The sequence below is a fragment of the Gadus macrocephalus genome, chromosome 3, assembly GCF_031168955.1.
Source record: "Gadus macrocephalus chromosome 3, ASM3116895v1".
Classification (NCBI taxonomy): domain Eukaryota; kingdom Metazoa; phylum Chordata; class Actinopteri; order Gadiformes; family Gadidae; genus Gadus; species Gadus macrocephalus.
The window spans coordinates 18,431,636-18,451,533 of NC_082384.1; the positions used below are offsets into that span (position 1 = coordinate 18,431,636).

General features: G+C 44.9%; 3 protein-coding genes across 7 annotated transcripts; 1 reads left to right on the forward strand and 2 right to left on the reverse strand.

The window, feature by feature from the left end:
* Positions 1-51: 51 nt before the first annotated feature.
* zgc:112980 (uncharacterized protein LOC503706 homolog) lies at positions 52-8,668 on the forward strand. 3 transcript variants are annotated; one of them, XM_060047797.1, is made up of 20 exons: positions 52-166; positions 681-792; positions 882-999; positions 1,113-1,206; positions 1,366-1,516; positions 1,625-1,742; positions 2,049-2,174; positions 2,510-2,572; positions 2,766-2,888; positions 3,605-3,760; positions 4,153-4,209; positions 4,505-4,719; positions 5,151-5,230; positions 5,309-5,398; positions 5,736-5,819; positions 5,965-6,069; positions 6,498-6,597; positions 7,425-7,500; positions 7,665-7,853; positions 8,146-8,668. In XM_060047797.1, the coding sequence occupies exons 2-19, from the start codon at positions 693-695 to the stop codon at positions 7,843-7,845; spliced, it is 2,037 nt and encodes a 678-aa protein (XP_059903780.1). In that variant the 5' UTR covers positions 52-166; positions 681-692; the 3' UTR covers positions 7,846-7,853; positions 8,146-8,668. The 3 variants fall into 3 exon arrangements, with proteins under 3 accessions (XP_059903780.1, XP_059903779.1, XP_059903781.1); XM_060047796.1 differs by having other exon boundaries at positions 79-162; XM_060047798.1 differs by having other exon boundaries at positions 80-162; positions 7,792-7,853.
* Positions 7,545-13,883, reverse strand: smcr8b (Smith-Magenis syndrome chromosome region, candidate 8b). Of its 3 annotated transcripts, none has more exons than XM_060047785.1 (7): positions 13,741-13,883; positions 12,729-13,197; positions 12,054-12,469; positions 10,968-11,728; positions 10,348-10,830; positions 9,656-10,148; positions 7,545-9,355 (listed from the first exon to the last, which is right to left on the reverse strand). In XM_060047785.1, exons 2-7 carry the CDS (start codon positions 12,906-12,908, stop codon positions 8,917-8,919), a joined length of 2,772 nt encoding a protein of 923 aa, XP_059903768.1. In that variant the 5' UTR covers positions 12,909-13,197; positions 13,741-13,883; the 3' UTR covers positions 7,545-8,916. The 3 variants fall into 3 exon arrangements, with proteins under 3 accessions (XP_059903768.1, XP_059903769.1, XP_059903767.1); XM_060047786.1 differs by lacking the exon at positions 13,741-13,883 and having other exon boundaries at positions 12,729-13,000; positions 13,101-13,579; XM_060047784.1 differs by lacking the exon at positions 13,741-13,883 and having other exon boundaries at positions 12,729-13,579.
* Positions 13,884-14,216: 333 nt separating this feature from the next.
* On the reverse strand, positions 14,217-19,491 carry mief2 (mitochondrial elongation factor 2). Its single transcript, XM_060047802.1, has 8 exons — positions 19,322-19,491; positions 18,394-18,554; positions 18,004-18,163; positions 17,837-17,925; positions 17,571-17,747; positions 17,127-17,290; positions 16,267-16,419; positions 14,217-16,007 (listed from the first exon to the last, which is right to left on the reverse strand). The coding sequence occupies exons 2-8, from the start codon at positions 18,529-18,531 to the stop codon at positions 15,494-15,496; spliced, it is 1,395 nt and encodes a 464-aa protein (XP_059903785.1). The 5' UTR covers positions 18,532-18,554; positions 19,322-19,491; the 3' UTR covers positions 14,217-15,493.
* Between the last annotated feature and the right edge of the window lie 407 nt (positions 19,492-19,898).

The following is a 19,898-nucleotide window of genomic DNA, read 5'->3' on the forward strand; positions in this document are numbered from 1 at the left end:
AATTACATGATGTAGGTGACAAAAAGTACATAAATAAATGTTGCAGACGGACTGTTGAATGGTTAAAATGACCAGTGGCCAAGCTCCAGACTTGGTCACAGAAATATACGTCATTTCCGTTTATTTCCCCCGCGAGGAACAAATGTACGCATTGTTTACATGGTAGGTAAGTCTAAAGACGTGTTTATCCGTGTTTGTTGCCCGACAAAAATACACGGTCATTATACCTACGATTATAGTTTTGTGTTCAAAACCACCGCATTTGTTGTCATGCATTGAAGATTTTCACTTTGTCACTTCTGCTTATACTCTTTATCTTAACAAAACCAGTTACATTCCAGGCAGCTACCTGGAATGTAGGCCCTACCGAAAGTAATGTTAACATAAGTTACTTTCTAATGGAAACATAGTCGACCAAATCTTGGAACAGTACATCGGCGTTGACAATACAATAGCCTTACTTTGTTAAATAACATTTATTGAATCTGGATAACACCTTTTGAAAGCTGAAATCAAAGGGAGTGGCTAGCAGTCAATCGACCCATGTTGTCTCGTCGCTAACAAATCTGATATGAACTCGGTTTTGTCTCACAAGATGCCCTTCTGGAAACAATCGTGTGCTTACTAGCAGAAGCTGTTTAATGTTCTCATCTATATTATTTTAACTTATAACTGCACAGACATCTTTCAACATGGATGAGGTGATAATTATCCTCAGTGAAGACGAGGACCTGTGTTGTGATACCACACTCAACGACTCCTCCGTCCTCTTCGTGGAAGTTAAGGAAAACGGTGAGGGTTTTTCGTCTGAAGTGTGGACATGTGTAATATTATTGAACCACAGTCTTTGTTTATATGTGTGTTATTTTGGGCCTTTTTAGTTGTGCAAGATAGTCCATTGTCTGCCCAGGCTTTGGAAGAAGACCTAGTAGTTACCTTCTCCAAACGGGCTGAAGTGTTGCCTCATGCACGCTATGATTGTCCCTTATATCCCTTTACGTGAGTAGACCCCGAAATTCACCATAGGCCTAACTGTTGTTTTTTTACATTAAACACCTCTCAGGCTTTGCAAATTCAGGATCCTATTTGTGTCATTGTCTTTCCATCTCCAGGCGTGCAGAATATGTGAAGAGCGGCCCAATCGACAGCAACCACCAATTCTGTGAACAGTGTTTCTGCTATGTTTGTGATAAACTAGCATCGCTGGTATGTTGCACCCTATTTTTGATAGCTACACCACCTTAACCTTTGAGTGAAAAAGGTCTATCAAATCAATTAATAATATATACTTTGGTTGACAACATTTTGTCAAAAGGCTATGCTTTTTTTTGACACACGTGATTTTCGCTGTCGTTTGCATTTCAGTGTCCTTTGTGGTGTGTCATTAAAGAGTGTCACTGTAACAGCCACCAGAGAAGCGGTTCCTGGAGCAGACTCCGAAACTCTGCAGATCTTGGACATTTACTTGCATTTGACTTCTCATTGTCAGATGTAGACAGTAAACTGCAGCTTGCTGGTAACTGTAATAATATAAAATCTGCATGGGTTCATTCAATGTGCATTTGATATTGTACGCACTATCCCTAGTTCTACAAGTTCAATCTGCAGTGTTTTTGTGTTTTAGAAAGGCTACTGGGGAGCTTCAGAAAGGAGCTTCAAGTAGAGTTCTCCTGTTTCGTCCGGGGAAAGATGCTTTCGGATAACAAGAGTTTACGTCCTCACATGAATGGTCTGGTTCATGAGTAAGTGTTGGGATTCTGCTCTGGATTCATTTTGAGGCTTTAAAATAGACCAATGTACTTTTGTGGGTTGATAACCTACATATTGGAACCTGTAAACATCAAACTGTTTTATCAAAAGTGCTGTATAACTTGTCATTCTGTACAAAGAAACTCTTGACAGGGAAAGGCTCATCTATTTAGTTACAAGAGTAAAAAAAAATGCATACACAAGTTACAATAAATAATAGTAAATATGTAAATAAGCATCTACCTGATTGCCGCTTAGGGGGTTATTATCGTTTGTTTGTTTTCTTTACTTGTCTGCAGTTACACACCAGTGTACGAATGTGTGACATCTTTCCTGAACAAGGCAGAGAGACAGGAAGGAAAAGTTGCTGCCATCATGAGCTTGGGAGCAGCCAAGGACTTTTCTTCCCACTACCAACCTTCAGGGTACACACGCGCACGCACGTACACACACACACGCACACACTGCATATATAGATCTGGTTGGGACGAAAGCCTTTAGGTACAAACCAAATGTCCACAGTCGACCTGTATGCATGATAGAGCAAGATGCCTAACCTCTACCTGCTCATTAATGACATCCATCTAAATGCGGTTGGATTAAAGCTTCTGGGAAATGCTAAATCTGCACTTACCCTCCCTTACAGTATTGAAGAAAAATAAATAACTAGTTGGGCTGTAGTGTAGCTTCTGAGACGTGAGTAAAAGAGTCTTAACGTGTTTCTTGTGGCGGTTGTTGTCGTGTGTTTCTTTCCGTACAGGATTGTGTTGTCAAAGTGTCCTAAAGCTAACGCCATGGAGGCCATAAGAATACTCCTACAAAGGTATAAAGGCACACTCCCATTTCCACCACACATACCCAGATTTGAACTTGAGCAAGAAGCCTAACCCGTACTACCTTATCATTAGAACTGTATGTTATAAAAAAAAAAACTAAGTCGCTTTGACTAAATGTCAGTTTTCAGCCATTTAAAAGTGTTCTTCTTACTTAATATGGTTTTCTCTTCCTCTTTTCAGAGTGATGGTCTCTGTTCAGCGGCTGATGGTGATGTCTGATTTACCATCTGATTTCATCCACAAGCTGCAGCGCTTTGCCCTGTGCCTGAATATGCCTGTAACCGTAGGAAACACAAGGAACAGGTGTGTGTGTTTTTGTTTGTGCTTTTGTTTTTTGTCTCTGTTTAAAGGTCCTATGTGTTTAGAATGAGAAATTCCTTCTCATTACTGGCTCCTTTGCTCAAAACTCTTGCAGTCAGAGAACCGGAGAATGTGTTGATCAATAACAATCATAAAGTAATGTTAGTGGAAATAAATGACTAAATCTTGTACAAAATAAAAAGTAATGGAAGAACAGATAGTTTTGCCATTAATCACACGTAGACTTCTTTTCCTTTCTTTCATCGGCAAAAAAGATAAAATATAATAGAAATCTGCCCATAGGCTGTTTTATGCAGCGGACAGAATCAGGCAAGGTAGTTTTCAACTAGCCTATATAATAGCAATTTAAAGAGATCTAGTATACATGTCAAATCACGTCCTGTTTAGCCCTATGTTGTTTTACAATGCCGATAAAGGCTCGGTTTTTGAGAGAGATGTGTTTAAGAGTTTACTTTTGACTTGTCCTTCATCTGATAACATTTTAGATGTCCTAAATTGTCCTTATTTATTCACCAAATATTAAGCTTACCCATACCCTAACATTTTTGTTCAAATTATTAAGAAACCAGGGTACAAATGGCAACGTTGGATTGTCATTTGTATGACATTGACATAAAGTTATGTGTTGGTTGTGATAAGCTAATATTTACTGAATTTTAGTGTGTGTGTGTGTGTGTGTGTGCGTGTCTGCTCCTCAGCCTATGTGTGCGTCCGTGGGACGACGTGCTGCTGGTCTCGGTCCTCAAGGGGCAGAACGTGACGGGGATCCGTAAGCAGAGGAGCAAGAAAGACATCCTGGCGGAACCAATCTCTGTGGTCCTCATGAGGTCGGAGCTGCTACAGTCTCAATGCAGGTACAGACAGACATTCACAATTGTGTATAGTACATTGAGAAAATCATGTTTAAGTGGCATGGGTCTTCATAATACAAGCATCAATACTCAAGGGTATAGGTAGCAGGGTCTACGCCATGCATGGCGGCTGTTACACACACACACACACACACACACACACACACACACACACACACACACACACACACATACATATATATATATATATATATATATATATATATATATATATATATATATATATATATATATATATATATATATATATATATATATATATATATATATATATATATATATATATATATATATATATATATATAACACACACACACACACACGCGTGTAACCCATGGACGCGTGTAACCCATGGACCTGTTCTGTTCTGGCAGGTACAGGGAGCTGTGCCGCTACCTCTGTGTGGTGATCCAAACTGACAACCCCACGCTGTGAGTGATGCACGTCTAATATTTCAACCTATTTTTATATTTAGATAGTTCTGGCGTCGCGCATCATCGGATCTCATGATTGTTTCGGACGGATGCATTGTTCAGCTATGTTTAATGCAGCCTACCAAAACAATAAATATATGTTCAATCACACCAGTAACAAGCACCGTGGGATACTTCATCTCATCAGTGCACTCGCTTCGATTCACCTCTCCTCAAACTCCTCCCAAATGGACTCTATGATGTCCCATTGTGGTCCGGTCTTGTCCCCCCCCCCCCCCCCCCCCCTGTCCAGGTTCAAGGAGATGCGGGACCTGGTGGCTCTGTTCATGTGCATGGACGGGGACTTCTCCTTGGCTCTTTCCGAGGTGTCCATCGCCGCCCCCCGCTTCTCCCCAGCGCTCTTCTGCCTCTACCTCCGCATCTTCGAGACGGCCACGGCCCCCAGGGTCCACATCGGCCCGCAGACACCGTTTGACCTCCCGGGGGCCGAGTGGGGACCCATTCAAGGTAAGACACACGCGTAGTCCCGCACACACACACACAGAGATAACATCATGTTACATTACCACAGACTATTAAGTGGACGCTTTATCCACATTATTGCCTCTCGCCATGTCACCTGGAGCAGGGAGAGTTATAATAATACCGTACCGTTACATTACATTTATTCAACAGACGCTTTTGTTCCAAAGCGATTTCCTGAAAGTGCAATCAACAATGAAGATATAACGACGTGCATACAATTATACAAAGACACCTTAAATAATATTAAGAAACGACAAACAAAACGTCAATAAGATAAACATACCCAATGCTCCAATCATCGAACAGTGGTTTTTCGCAGGCGAGCTGGAACAGCCCGGCCTCGACACTGTCCATTGAGGCTGATAGGGCGATGCTCTTTAAGAAAGGCGCTAACTCTGTCTCTGTCTCCCCAGGGGCCGTGCCCCTGAGACGTGGGGAGCTGGTCAAGTTTGCTCTGAGGGTTCAGAGATGTTGTGCCGCAGTAAACGCAGATGTAAGTACGCAGGGCGGTTATTCCAGCACCGTTCAGTTTGGCGAGTTGTTTTGACTGAGTTCCTCGTGTCTTTTTCAGGCTCAATGCTGGTCCGATTTGCTCACCATCGTTAACAACCGCCGGGATTCACCCTCGGCTCTGCCAGAACCCGGCCCTGAATTCCTAAATGTTTGTATACTTGTTCTATGAACATCCTTACTGTAGCGACGTGTGTGTGTGTGTGTGTGTGTGTGTGTGTGTGTGTGTGTGTGTGTGTGTGTGTGTGTGTGTGTGTGTGTGTGTGTGTGTGTGTGTGTGTGTGTGTGTGTGTGTGTGTGTGTGTGTGTGTGTGTGTGTGTGTGTGTGTGTTTACTTTTTCTTATGACAAATGTACTTATTTCAAGTCGCTTTGGATAAAAGCGTCTGCTATATGTCACGTAGCAAACTTCTTCTTTGGTATTTCAAACTGGCAGCCTTTTGTTAATGCTTTCATCTAACACATACTCCTTCAAATTGCTGACCGTAGGACGCCAAGACTCTTAGCCTGGAGATACTGAATCAAGGGGTAGGATTATGGACCAACATACAGATTCCCAAATCCTTTCTAGAAGTAAGTGCATGTTAATACACACACAGCAGATTGTATTCGATAACGCAAATACCTCATCATTTCATGCAGAGATCGAAAGTCCATTGTGGCATGCAAGTTTTTTGTGAATCGTGAGTATATAACTGTGTATGTTTTGCATTTACAGGTGAACCCAGACCATGCGCTGTTGCTATTGGTTACTGCGGCTCTAATGCTACGGATTTTGAGTGGCCCCCTAAGTCCAATGTTTCACGTTATCCAGAACTTCAAGGTAGCATCTTTTTCCTCCACTCGTCCATTTCTCTCAGCACTCTGCACCTTTCCAATGTAATATACAAAACATGAGGGCATGATGGTAGAATGTGATCCGAAAATGTTTGTATGGTTCTTTAAAAAAGACATGCTGGACATAAAGAGAATATGTGGTTAAGGGGAAAAGTTAATATCAGTTGAATCCGCATTTTAGATACAACAGTCTGGTACTGCTTTAACTGTCATTGGGGACATTCATACATAACTGAACTTAATCTTTGTTTTAATGTCAGCAGATATAAAAAATAAAAAGCGTAAAATATAACAATTATATATGCTGAATGATGCATTATTTAGCAACAATGTCCACGAAAAAAAAGGAATGTATAAAAAGTTGGAAGAAAAGGGCGTTCTAAATGTGAATGGCCGTGCTGTGCTGTCTCCCAGGAGAATCCCTGGGCGTTCCAGTGGCTGCTTCAGAACCTCTCACTGTATGACCAGGACTCCAACCTCATCCAGAGCATCCAACAGGAGCTGGGCATCATAGGTGTGTTCCTGACAACCACACACACACCCGCACCTACAATGTCTACAAAACATTAAAGAATAGGCTGCCCTCACGGACACTCATTTCTGTGTTTGTTGTGTCTGTTATAGTCAAAGAAATCCACTACGTCATCGGTTATTTACCATAATTCATTTTGTTACCAAACAATCAGTCTTTCGCGTTTTCTAAGACCTCACATATACTGTACATGCATTGCTGATGTACAGCGACTTGCATAGGAATAACTTGGTTAATACAATCCTCATTGCATCATTCTAGGAAAGGAACAACTTTCCAGACATTATCTATAACTACACGGATCCGTCTGGAATTGTTCCTTCCCCACAAAATACATCCCCTTCAGCCCCTATCCTTGTTTCTCTTAGTTTGCTGCTTGTCTGTCGTATATATCTAGTATATGTCTTCTTTCTTCTTTGCATTGTACCAGTGTTTATTGTTTTAACGTTAAGTGCTGCCTGCAGGTACTGGTTTTCCAGTCAAAGGAATACATTCAGATTTTTTTTATATATATATGTGCCTTAAGGTTTACTATTCTTTAACGGCAGAATGTTTTCCAACAGAAAATGTTACATTTGCTGCATGTAAATGAAACTAGAATATAGACTTTGGTTCCTAGATAGTATTACAACCTGCACCTCCCTTGGTCTTACTTCCATTTCTGTGTTCCTCTGCCCCTAAAATGCAATAAGAGATAAAGATCAAAGATCATTACGATCCAATAGTTTCTTGACATGTTAAACTTGTGGTCAAAGGTGTGGGTGATAAAGTAAGATATGCCTGGACAAGTGTTTTTTTCCTCCTCATAGGCGATCAGGCCTCCCCTATCCCGTTGGAACACCACTCGCCGCCTCGCCCCTCCACCTCACCGGTTGTTTGGGATCAGTAAGTAAGACGTTACTACATCGGCACACTATGGAAACCGGGGGTAGATGATTTAGCCTATAGTGTTTTAATTGGCATCATTAACAATGTAGATTTTTAATGAACATCCAATTTGTCTTCCCTTGTGTTTCATGTCTTCTCCTGTTCTGATGTGGCCTTATCAGCACATACTGTGAGTCACTGTACCAATCAACTGACCTAGCTGTATCCTTGTGTGTATCTGGTTGCCACAATGTCTCACGTCATTGGTTATGTTATGCATTGCTAACAGTAACTTTTCTTTTTGAGCAGGCAGTCCGGTCTCTGTCCAAACCGTGTGTCCCAAAGGTGCAGTCCCAGCCATGATTGTACCTGTAAGCAAAAATAATCCTGGCACCTCGGCATACAAGTTACTTATCAAAACAAACTAACAGTATTAAAACACTCATAAAAACAAGCAATAACGGTATCCTTCACCAGATTTTGCATCAATTTATGTTTTCTTTATAAAGCATTAAAATAATTCCACAGGTGGGTTAACGGGTCACATTTTGAAAGCACATTGGCAGGGTTTTGATGGAAAAGGGTTTGAGTTGCTGAGAGGTTCACAGGCCACAGTAGATGTACCCTTCACTGACCCAAGCTGTGTCGATTTCCCTCCCCAAGACCTGATCACCTGCGGTGAAACAATGGATCGTGGTCTACCCTCTCAAGTACCAGTGGCTGAGTGTACAGGTGCCTTGTGGATTTGTCTGTAGTACATAAGCAGTTGTTGAAATCAACGGTCTGTACTGCTTCACCGTGTTCTTTACATCCTTCTGGAACCCCTTGAATGTCTTCATATCCTCCCACTGAGCATATCCATGCTCTCACTGTTGCTGACAATCCCTACAACACTTGACTGGAGATTTGAACTCTGGTATAGGAGAAAGTTGTCTCTGCATGGATTCATGCTAGGAACACGGCCAACATGGACACCAGGATGTGATGACGGCTTCAGAAGACTTTTGTGGCTTATTTGATTTGCATTGGTGGTGTTTGAAGTGTATTCATAGTCTTCTTTTTCAAGTGTAACTTTAACTGTAACGTTAACGTCTCATCTATTTTCTAAAGCTGCCATGTTGGTGGTTATGTTCAAACCAATGCTGTGTTGCACCTGAGCTGTTATATATTGAAAAAAATGTTATGGCCGCTTGTGAAAGGTAATGGAGCAATATGGGTGAAAATCATTTTAAAACATTGTAGCTTTTTCTATTGCAGAATAAAATGTGAATTTAGTTTATAAGAGGAACATTTGTGGCATTCCTTACATATTTTTTTTAAAACGAGTCTGCTTTTTCATTGTCATGGGGGAGTTTGCTATCTTACAATGACGCCAGGGTGAAAAGGGTCGTGAAGAAGTCTTATCAAAATACTTTTCAAATTTGAAAAACATGATTATGTCGCAGTCATATGTTTGTGGATCTGCGTCTGTCTGTAAGACACAATCAGGACCGGTGGGCCACGCCCTGCATGGTACTGTTTGATTAAATCAGACAGGAAACGCATCACTCTCAGATCGTCCTCACTGCTGCAGAACCCGCGCGCCAGAAGCAGGGCTTCTCCATCACCAACGTTATCATCCCCTTCACGACCAAAGACGGGATGAAACGTGTACAGCAACGCCTGATTGGCCAGGGCGGTCAAGCAGCTCTCCAGGTGGAGCAGATATGTCCTGCCCCTGCATATGCTGGAGTGACGGTTAGCTATTCGGCCAATCAGGGAGCCTGAGTAGGTTGGGCAACGCAGCGTCCTCTGATCCAGGTCCAGCAGGGCCAGGTAGCGGCTGTATCGAGCCAGAGAGTGGAGAACAGCCAATGATGTGGCAGAGGAAGTTCTGTTCACAAGGGAATACACAGAAGGGAAGACGAAACAATCAAATTAAGGGTAGATCAGTTGGATGTGCCCCTCTACGAGTTAAAATGTTACTCCACCGGTAAGGAAATGCACTCACCGGCACAATCTGGCCATGCTAAATATTTGATTTACTCCTGACAAGCTTCTTGGGTAGTAAACTTATGTAATACTTCAAACTGCGGAACATGTTATTTTTCGCATTCAAGTGTTGGCATGAAACCAAAAAATGAATACAATTAGCAAGTGGCAATGACAGTAATTTAATTTGTTGGTGGATTACCTATGTAGGCCAATGAGCCTCCATGTGAGCAGGTCCGTCAGTTGAAGGGGCTTGGCTAAGAAAGGCAGCACATTGTTCCTATCTGGACCGGGTGCGGGCAGGAACAGGGCGAGCGCCGAAACCAACTTCCTCACACGACTCTCATCTCCTCCAATCACTATCAGTGGCCGGCCACTGAGCAGACAAAACACGGCATGCTGGGAAAACGAGTTCTGCTGGATGAATCTCAGAGCCCTGAGGCCGGCCTTTCTCTTTCTCCCCTGGTTAAGGCGGAGGTTGACGTCTGGTGTATGGGTCTGGGTAGGTGATTTTGAGGAGCTGGTGGATTGGGACGCCTCGTCGACACTCGAGGTCCTGGTCCGAGTACACGGCGGCGGCCACGCAGCGCTCAGCGGCAGATTGAAGGAAAACTTCACGTGGTGGTCCGACGCCATTGTCTCACCTCTGAGACGGGTCGGAGATATGGAGGGAACTGCTACTGCTCTTTCAGCAACTGCCATAACAACGACATGACAGAACATTTAGCCAAGGTTAGCAACTGAATCAACTCATTCTGAGACTTTCCATTAACAACCATATTCTTGTAGAGCATTTGCGTGGCTTCTCACATAAGGGACTACAGCTATGCGCCTTTAATTCTATATAATTTCCACGATAGGGAAAGTACAGCGCCAAACAACACTCCCCCTTACCTTGATGCATGGCTGTGATCTCCGGCATGACGTCTTCACGCACCGGCTCTCTCCCTGCACTATGGCCTGCCCCCGTATCTCCCTGGGCTGCGGAGCCCTCTCCTCTGTGGAGTGAATCCCCCTCGATTCGCAGGGACAAATATTTCCCTCTGTCCCTGACGTTCCGCCGCGGTTCCTTGCGCTCGTCTCGCAGGATCGTCACCTGCTCCATAAAATCCCTGAAACTGTTTGCCCTCTCAACACCGCCTGCTCCCTGGACCGGTGGCTCCGGGTCCAGGCTGCTGTACGGTGTCGGTTGGTCCTCCGAATCCTCCTCCGTGATGGCCTGCAGGTCCTCCGGGTTAATGATTGAGTCGGTGGTACTGAGGACCTCGATGCTGTCCTCGCTGTTGCCGCGGATTGCGTACGCACGCACACGCTGGCTGCACGCCGCTTCTGGCGGCGCGTGTCTGAAGCAGAGCTCATTCCTCACAAAGGCTGTTTCTAAGATCGAAGATAGAAGAAGGTGTAAAGCCAGCAGGGTTTAGATGGGTCAGAGGCAACATTTGAGACAGTTGTGATCGTAACATCCCTCAAGATTGTTGAAATGAAGTGTTTTGCCATTGCCAGGGGCGACTTACCTCTGTGGTCCTCCCCCGTGACGGCCTGTTGGGTCCGGTACGACCTCTCCGTTCCCAGCACCTCGATGCTGTCCCCGCTGCTCACGCTGCCCGCCATCTCTGCCACGCCCCTCTCCTCCGCGGCGGGGGATCCCCTGCCCTCCGTCTCCACCCGTGGCCCGAGGTGGGGCTCCTCCGTGCAGGAGAAGAATCTCTCCAGACTCGGCCACGGTCCTTTCTCCTCCTTCTCCTCCTCCTCCTCCTCCTCCTCCTCCTCCTCCTGCTCTCGCTCCCTCTGGCCCTCGTCTGGATCACAGTGATCAAACAGGAAGTTGGTCAGCGGAAGCCTCCTGGAGAGGTCGCGTATCAAGCGGGCGTTGTGCAGCGCGCTCCGGTCGCCGCGGAGACGGCGCTCCGTGTCGGTCAGCTGCTCCACGGTGACGGACACAAAGTAGGCGTCGCTGAGCTCTTCCAGGGTCTTCAGCCGCCGCTCCAGCCTGGCGACGGAGGAGGTGGGGCCGGGGGGATAGGCCGTCGCCGCCGTGGGGGTCAACGGCGCGAAAGGATCAGCGAGGTGGTCGGTCGGGTCGTAGGGCAGGAAGCCGGGCTGCTTCAGCTTCCTGTTGGGGTAGGACGACACCTGTCGCAGGAGTTCCCGGTAGTTCAGGATGGAGCGTTCCAGAGCCTCAAGGTGGTCGTCGTCGTCCGTCTCGCCAACGTGGGGGGTCCCCTCGGCGGTGTTCGGAAGCTCCGCCCCCTGCTGCAGACTCAATCGGGTGTACCTGTAAAGAAATGTAAACACACCGATGAGGAAGAGTGACCGGATGTAAAAGATACAATGGAAAATGCACACACTTTAAGGCAGTTTGATCCAAACATCTCACAGTGATTTCAGTGATAGTAAGTATCAAGTCTAGGGAGTCTTGCTCAAGGAAAGCTACAGGTACGGCAGCGACCATCGAGGGTCACAACCAGTCACTTTAGGCTGGGGAGGTACTTTACCCTGACCACCACTAGACCATCCTTCCCCCACCTAGAATACAAATCACAAAGACAGACTACCGGACTACAGACTAGGTCTCTCTGTGTCTCCCTCTCCCATCTTACTCAAGCTCCTGAAGTTTCCTCTGCAGCTCGCTGGCGAAGGCGCGGCGGTTGCCCGTCTTCAGGCTGTCCGAGGCCCGGGTGAAGCAGGCCGACAGCTCGCCGAAGCGCTCCATCAGCTTGCCCTGGTCCGACGACACGTAGGCCATGCAGAAGGGCCGCACGAAGCCCCGCGCCTCCAGGTCGTACAGGGTCATGTGCTGGACGTAGGCGAAGGCTCCGTTGGCCGAGTCGCCCATCACCACCCGGGAGTCCTCCGTGAAGTTGATGCGCGGGCCGGGGTAAGCGGAGGGGTTGGCGGGGGCCGGGAACGCCGCCTGGTAGTCCACCGACATGATGCGCACGGAGAAGTGGTTGAGGTCAAAGGAACCCAGGACCAGGGGGTCGTCCGGGATGGTCATCACCGGCTGGGGGCCCACCTGTGGGTGTTAGGTAGACGCGCAGGTACACGCAAAGAAAATACACACACACACACACACACACACACACACACACACACACACACACACACACACACACACACACACACACACACACACACACACACACACACACACACACACACACACACACACACACACACACATCAACGAGATGGATAGGTCATGTTTAAAGAGACGCATGCACGCACACACAAAAAAAAAATGGATATCCTAACACACACACACACACACACACCTGCTCTGAGAATTCAGCCACCAGTATGAAGTCTCTGTGGAACTGGGCTGCGGTGGACCAGGGGTTGGAGGGGGCCACCAGAGGGAGCGACAGCTCGTTTGGCATTGTGTCCTGGTGGTGGCTGGCCTCCACGAAGCCCTCCCCACCTCTGAAGACTAAGAGGTCGGGGGAACCGATCATCGTCACTCGGTGGCGATGACCCTGATGATGATGAAGAAGTTCTGGCGGTACGGTTCAACCCATGGAGATCTTGTACCGGACGGTCTGAAAACCTACGATGTTCGTTCAGAAATATGGATCTCCAATTGAAATACAGTTGACATGCCACGAAAAGTATACACAGCAAGGATCACTGGACGGTTGTAGACTTGCATCGTTTGAGATCAGGTGATCTTGTGGTTGAGCTTGTGCTCTTGAGCTCCAGTGACGGACCTCAATGAGTCAGCTTTTGCACCCGCTCCATTAAAGCCTGGCGAAAGGGGATTTCATGTACAGTTAAACAACATCCGTGGACCGACGTTAAGTTCCTACATCCATTGAAGAAATACAAACATTTGATTCAATTGAAGGCCTAGTCACAACAACCCGTTTGTTGAAAGGGAGAAAAAAGCGAATCGCGATCATATTTGCACTAACTAGTCGCTCGGTTATAAAGGTTTGTTCATAAAAAGGAGAAGCGAAAGTTTCCTTCAGGCAGTCGGGCTGATCACAAGGTTAAACGTGGTCCCGGAGATGCCTTCCTCTTTCTTTCCTTATCTGATCCGCAGAACAAACGTACTTCATGGGCTGTCAATAGGAAACATTACAATCAAAAGCGAGCAGCCCAGCCTACTCTACATCCATATTTAGCCTTGTGACAGCTGACGGTCTGCCGGTTGGTACACTTCTCTGTAGCGGGCTTCTTGGAAAAACAGACGCTCTGTTTGCAAATTAGGTCTTGCATGATTACATCAAGTAGGAGAAAAATAACTGCGAATAGATTCCTCGGAATGTTCTCCACGGAAATACTCACTTTGGAAAAACAATCCACTTTAAAATGTAGGCGCAGGGACGACCTGAGTCCGTCTTCAGGCACATGATGCCTCGCTGCAATTCCTTTCCCATCAGCGCCCCCATCTCAGTACTATGAAGTATGCCATGGACTGAATGAAGCCTCACTGTTGATCTCGATAGTTCACAACCACACATGAAAATCAGGTTCGCAGTGATTTTAGTGTCGATTCTTATCTTAATTTAACATCCAAGCACAATCGCGAATGTAGTTTTGTCGAACAAAGTTGTTCTAGTTGACGAAATACGTTTTTGGCTTACCGATACAATAATTACCAATGTCCTGCGAAAATAACTTAAAAAATAACTTAAAATATAATTACCTTATTTATGAAAAAATAATTATTTCATAAAATAAGGTTTTAATTTCGTCTCAACAACCTATGGATTTAGAATTGCAACTGATGCTCCATGCCTGATAAGATGTTCTCTAGGTGATTGGTGATGAAGTGCATAACTTTATTTTTCTCATTCAAATAGCGGTAGTAGTACAACCTTCTCCAACTCACCATACACAATTCAAAATATTATGCACTCGTACTGAATTAGCAAGCAGCCATATGAAATTGCAACAACTCGAGACGAATGTGCTAAAAAAATATTGCACTACATTTCACCTCCATTCATGATAGATAACATTAGATAAATATAATCAGGATTCGTTTCAATGAAATGAATGAACTGCTTATAGAGGAGGCCGCAGCTGCCATGTGGTTGGCGTTTTCTTTTCTTTTTACATTTGAAATCACGGCGACATAGGATTCTGCGCTGAGGGGTGATACTTTCCTCCCAGACAGCCCATATATACAGACTTGGCATTGAACTTTGCGTGAAGCCCTGCAACCTTGTTCTGCTAGCAATGAACATTGCATTAAACCTCACCCTGCTAGCACTAAACATAGCCCGAAACCTTATTCTGCTGGCACTGAACCTAGCCTGAAACTTTGTACTATTAGCACTGCACATAGGCTAAAACCGTGTACTGCTAGCACTGAACATGGCTTGAAACCTTGTTCTAGTAGCACTGAACATAGCCTAAAACTTAGTTTTTCTAGCCTTGACCATAGACTGAATCCCTGTTTGTACAGCACTGGACATATAGCCTGTAAGTAACCTTGTATAGTCGCACTGAACATAGCCTGAAACAATGTTGTACTATTCGTTCAGACGTATAATGATTGGCACATAAATGAATTTCATCATGTTGTACATAAAGGAGTCACTATTTCACACTTGTCTCACAGGTTGAGAGGGGTTTGTTTACAAGCAAATAGTTTCATAAGTGCCCCATTCGCCATTACATTCAATAGCTTTTACTATATATGTCTTTCAGATGTACCAGTTGTATTTCAAACAAACACTTCCCAACGCTTTCACCTTCACCATTACTGCCATCATTGGAGAAGTTTGAATCAGGCTAACATGTTTCCAACAGGTATGAAGTGACCTTTACTCTCTTTATACTGCTGGGAGCTTGAAGGTGAACTTGTGACACTAGTCATCTTTCAATCTTGTTGTGAGGGTTTAGGTTCTTGTGATTGATGTAGGGGGTGGAAAACACCAGTGCAACGGTCAAATCTTCAGTCTACAATACCTTGATCAAACAGTCATTTAAAAAAAGTCAATCTTTCAGCACATCTTTCTGACTGCAGTTGTCAGATTGAGTTCAGATCTTTTCCAATGTGTGAAAGGTGTGCATGTGTCCCTGCAGACGGCTATATGAGCAGTATTTCAGGCTCAGACATAGCACAGTAGAGCATGAAGCCCATCTGGTCAACCTGGTCTTCTGACAGGCTGCCCAGCAGATTGACCACTGGCTTGAAGTAACTGTGCAGCGCGCCTTGCTCCAGATAACCAATCAGCTCCGTGATGCACTGCTGAAAGCGCACTTCCAGGCTGCCATCCGACCAATCACTCTCCCGTTCGCTGAGGTGGAGGATGAGATTGGCCAATGGGGCGGAGGGCATGGGCCTGAGGGCGGGGTTCAGCTTGCACACCGCCTTGAGGGTCTTGAGGACGTTCCTGCGACAGCCGCTGTCAGACTCGTCGAGCTGAGCCAGGCGCCGGGTCTCCCACGGGTAGAGGGAGAGGTGCCAGGCGTTGACCCAGGGAGTGGTGAGCTGCGGCTGGCCGGTCAGGACCACGTCTTCCTCCCTCAGGACCGGTATCATGGATATGAAGAGAGGAGGCATACCGCTGCCTTTTCCTCCTCCCTCTGGATCCTCAGGCCTGGAGAGCACAAGGCAATGTTAGGTATATAAACAGAATCAACAGATCAACATGGGAATGTGAAGAAGCTAATCATGTTGCTTTGCCGATGCTAGACACTTTTGTAAATGTAAAAGGGAGAATTCTGAATTTCTGAATATCATACATATTCTGTAATGGCAAAAATGGCAACCCGTCACTAATTTGAAAATGATTTAATAGAACCTGTAGGTTGAGGACACACACCAACACACCAATAGAGACACACACACAGACCCACCGTATCTCAAGGCTAAGTTCTGGTCCTCCCAGCACTGGCCTGACCAGGCAGTCCAGATGGCTGCTGATGGACGGCCAGTTCATGGTTTCCATGACGGTCTTGCTTAACATGTTCACCAGAGCTTCGGAGGACAAGTAGCCCCCGACCAGAAACCTATCAAGGACCACAAGACACACACACCAGTATAAAACGCATGCCGCCTTTTCCAAACGCATACATCAAGTATGTCATCTCTTCATTCAACACAACAGTCTTCAGCTGTTTTGGTCTAGACAACTGGCTTGTACTGGCTCCATCTCCTGATGTTTATATGACTGAGCTACCAGCTGGTGCTGCTGTCTGAGATCTGCTACTGAGATAAAGACCGAAGATAAAGAAGGCCTTTGACTTACTGAGAAACTGCTTCGGAAATTTAGATTACCAACACCCTCTTTAGTATGCTTCCTCCCTACCCTACGTTGCACGGACTCTTCACTGAATATGAGACATGATATTACATGATATTTATAACTGGAAATAAAATGAATATAGTACGGATATTGTGGCATGACACTCCTAATATAACCTCAGTGTCGTTTATCTTTTTTATAAATACAGTACGAGTAGATTAAGAACTGTATTAGCCTCGATACAACTAAAAACGAGGACCTATTATCTACCTGCGAAAAAATAATTTAAATGACCTCTAAACCTATTTAACATAGTATAAGTCGAATAATCGACTCGGCTTACCGAGTGGTACCAATGGTTTTTCACATTAATATTAGATTTTTGAAAAACCGTTGCCCAGCTCAATGTTCTATACCGATGAACATAAGGGGCGTACACTTCTGGGTCTATGCATCGCCAACAGCGTGTACCTGTCCCAGTAGCTCCGCCCACGGGGGAAGTACTCCAGGTTGATCCGTCGGACCATCCAGTGCAGCGGATGGGTCAGAAGGGTCTCCTCTCCGGGGATGAGACGCCACAGTGACGCCTCCACTTGTAGGGGCACCAGGAGGCATGCGTGGTCTGCCCTCACCACCTACACATAGATAGCTTTTTTTGTTCCACAGCATATATAAAACATGCATTTAATCCAGAGGATCAATACACCAGCGCACTCACACACATACTTTAATGGTCTCCAAATCTCTTGCGGCCTACAAAAAATATCATGGTTGCCGAATCATTTTTCATGTGTATTGATTACATGAATGAATAACATTGGACGGATTCACATGATTCCCCTATGAATACGTCGTCCCTCTCCATGTGTATTGAGAGGAAATACACAGGGTGTTTGTGTCAGACTCTGAGCTAACCTCCAGGTCGTCCAGCAAGGAGCCTCCCAGGCTCATCTCCCCCAGAGGCATGTCAGGGTGGCGGGTGTGGAGGAAGCCCTGGATCTCCGTGCAGATGTCCAAAGCCAGGGATTGAACCCTGCGCACCTCCACTGGACTCAGCTGTGCTCGCGTGTAGTAGAACTGCAGCAAGCGCTCCTACGCCAACACGAACACACGTTAGGGTATGTTTAGATTTGTATGGTTACCACAAACAGAAATGCCCTAAAAACTGCCCAAAAATGTACCTGTAGAGTGAGGGCACATAACTGGAGTTTCTTGGGTTTGACATCCGATTTGGGTTGAATATCCAGACTAGATTTCTCGCAAAGATCGGCTGTTAAGGAAAGAGATATAAGATCAGCATGGGACGATTCTGCAAATTAAGCCCGCTGGCTGTCTGTGTATCCAGTACCTCGCTGCTGTTTGGCTGCCTTGGCAACCTCTTTCATGACAACGCCTTCTAGGCTCTTTCCGATCAGCGTTGGGGAGGCAGAGGCTAGCTCTTCCCAGCTTTCCACCATCTTCTGCTCCACCTTCTCATCCTCTGAGGCACGGCCAGCACGTTCAATCAGCTAATCAAGGTCAAAGGTCAAATGTCAAAAATCTGACACATGCGTAAACAAGCTACTGCTTACATTTACTATACGCAATCATATGCTACATTGAATATAAACAAAGAGTGATTCAGTCTTAAAGAACAAAGGCAAAGCAATCTTAACATTCAAGAAAAGTTCATTCAGATGTTAATTTGTCTAATGTATGAAACCACCAACCATCTAATGAATGAAACCGGCACACTCACCCGTTTGACTACAAGCGTAGCGATTCCCAACAGCGCAGCACCGCCGACTCCTAAAACTAATCGGGCGTTAGTTAGCAAGAAGTCGATCACCACAGCAATGCCCTCTTCTCCTTTCCTTCTGCCGCTACGAAAGTCCATCACTACGTCCGACCGTGGTAAACCTACGGAGGGAGAATAGATATTGATGACAGACACTCAATAGATTCATTTAAAGAAATCATCTATATTGTGCCATCTTCCCTTAACATTGTGTTTATTTACATATAAAGAAAACAGGCAAATGGAAACTATGTATATCTCATTTCAAACCGGTTCAGTTGAATGGCCTGTACAAGACTGTGACATATGGGAAAAGGCGCTATCCCGGGCCTTACAAATTATTCTATATATAGATGCTCGCGAGTAGTAGCTCGTTTGCCTGTTTAAATATATAACCACCCTCCAATAGCCTCTACAGACTGACTTCAGTCCTTGGGAGAAACTGTCAAGAACACATAGCAGACTTGAAGTGAGCTGCACACAGGACATTTTACGTAATGTAACCTACATGGAAGGCGAATCAAAACTAAAATTAGTCAGATGGTTGTTAATAATTCAGCTACCACTGCGTTGTTTCCTATTTATAGATCTTTGTTTTAAACTTCAGGGCTCACGTCCAATTGTTGTTAGCTGTGTTGCATGAATGACAACCACTTATCAACACTGCAAAAACATATCTGATCCGAGATAATACAACTCTTGTTAGCGGCCAATCTAGCTGTAGATGTCAATAATGGCTGCGTTATACAAAGATAGAGGCAAGAATCAAAACAATAGCCGTTTGCTAGGCTACATGTTTCAAGTAACTTTACACAACGTTAGCGTTAGTTTATTTTGTTTGTGTATTTGTCGTTCGCCATCATTTCCTGCCTACATTGAAGCACCTTACCACCAAAAAGGAGGGATTCCTATTCTTCGGCCCAAATCATTATAATGCCTGCATTTATACCAGTTTATGATCTTGTTGAACAGAGATATAGCCAGCCAGCTAAGCTAGCTATCGAGCAGCAGCAGCCATCCGGCAGATGGTGGACCAATAGGAAAGAGGTTGACCTCTGACGTCTCATTGGCCTCTGAGTACAACTTTACATATTGAGGAATCGAAGCAATTTAAAAAGCAAGACATTTGTTGTTTAATCTTGAAAAAAAAAAACTGCTAAATATTTTACAGTCCTATTATATGTTGAATTAGTAGTACAAAATAAATATGAATGACGTATTATACTCATATTGGCAAATTCTTTTAATTTTACTTTCTGCATATTTTCCTCTTTAGCTTTCTGTATATTTCGACTCTGCTTTCTTGGTCAAGTATTAAGTAGACAAATACTTGTTACATACAATTATGTTAATTTGAAAAATACACAGAAATATATGCCAAACCTCAGAAATGTATTGTGTTTTATAACCATGGGAAATCTGACTTGATTGAAAAGGATGTGGTTTACCAACGACACTCAGAACTG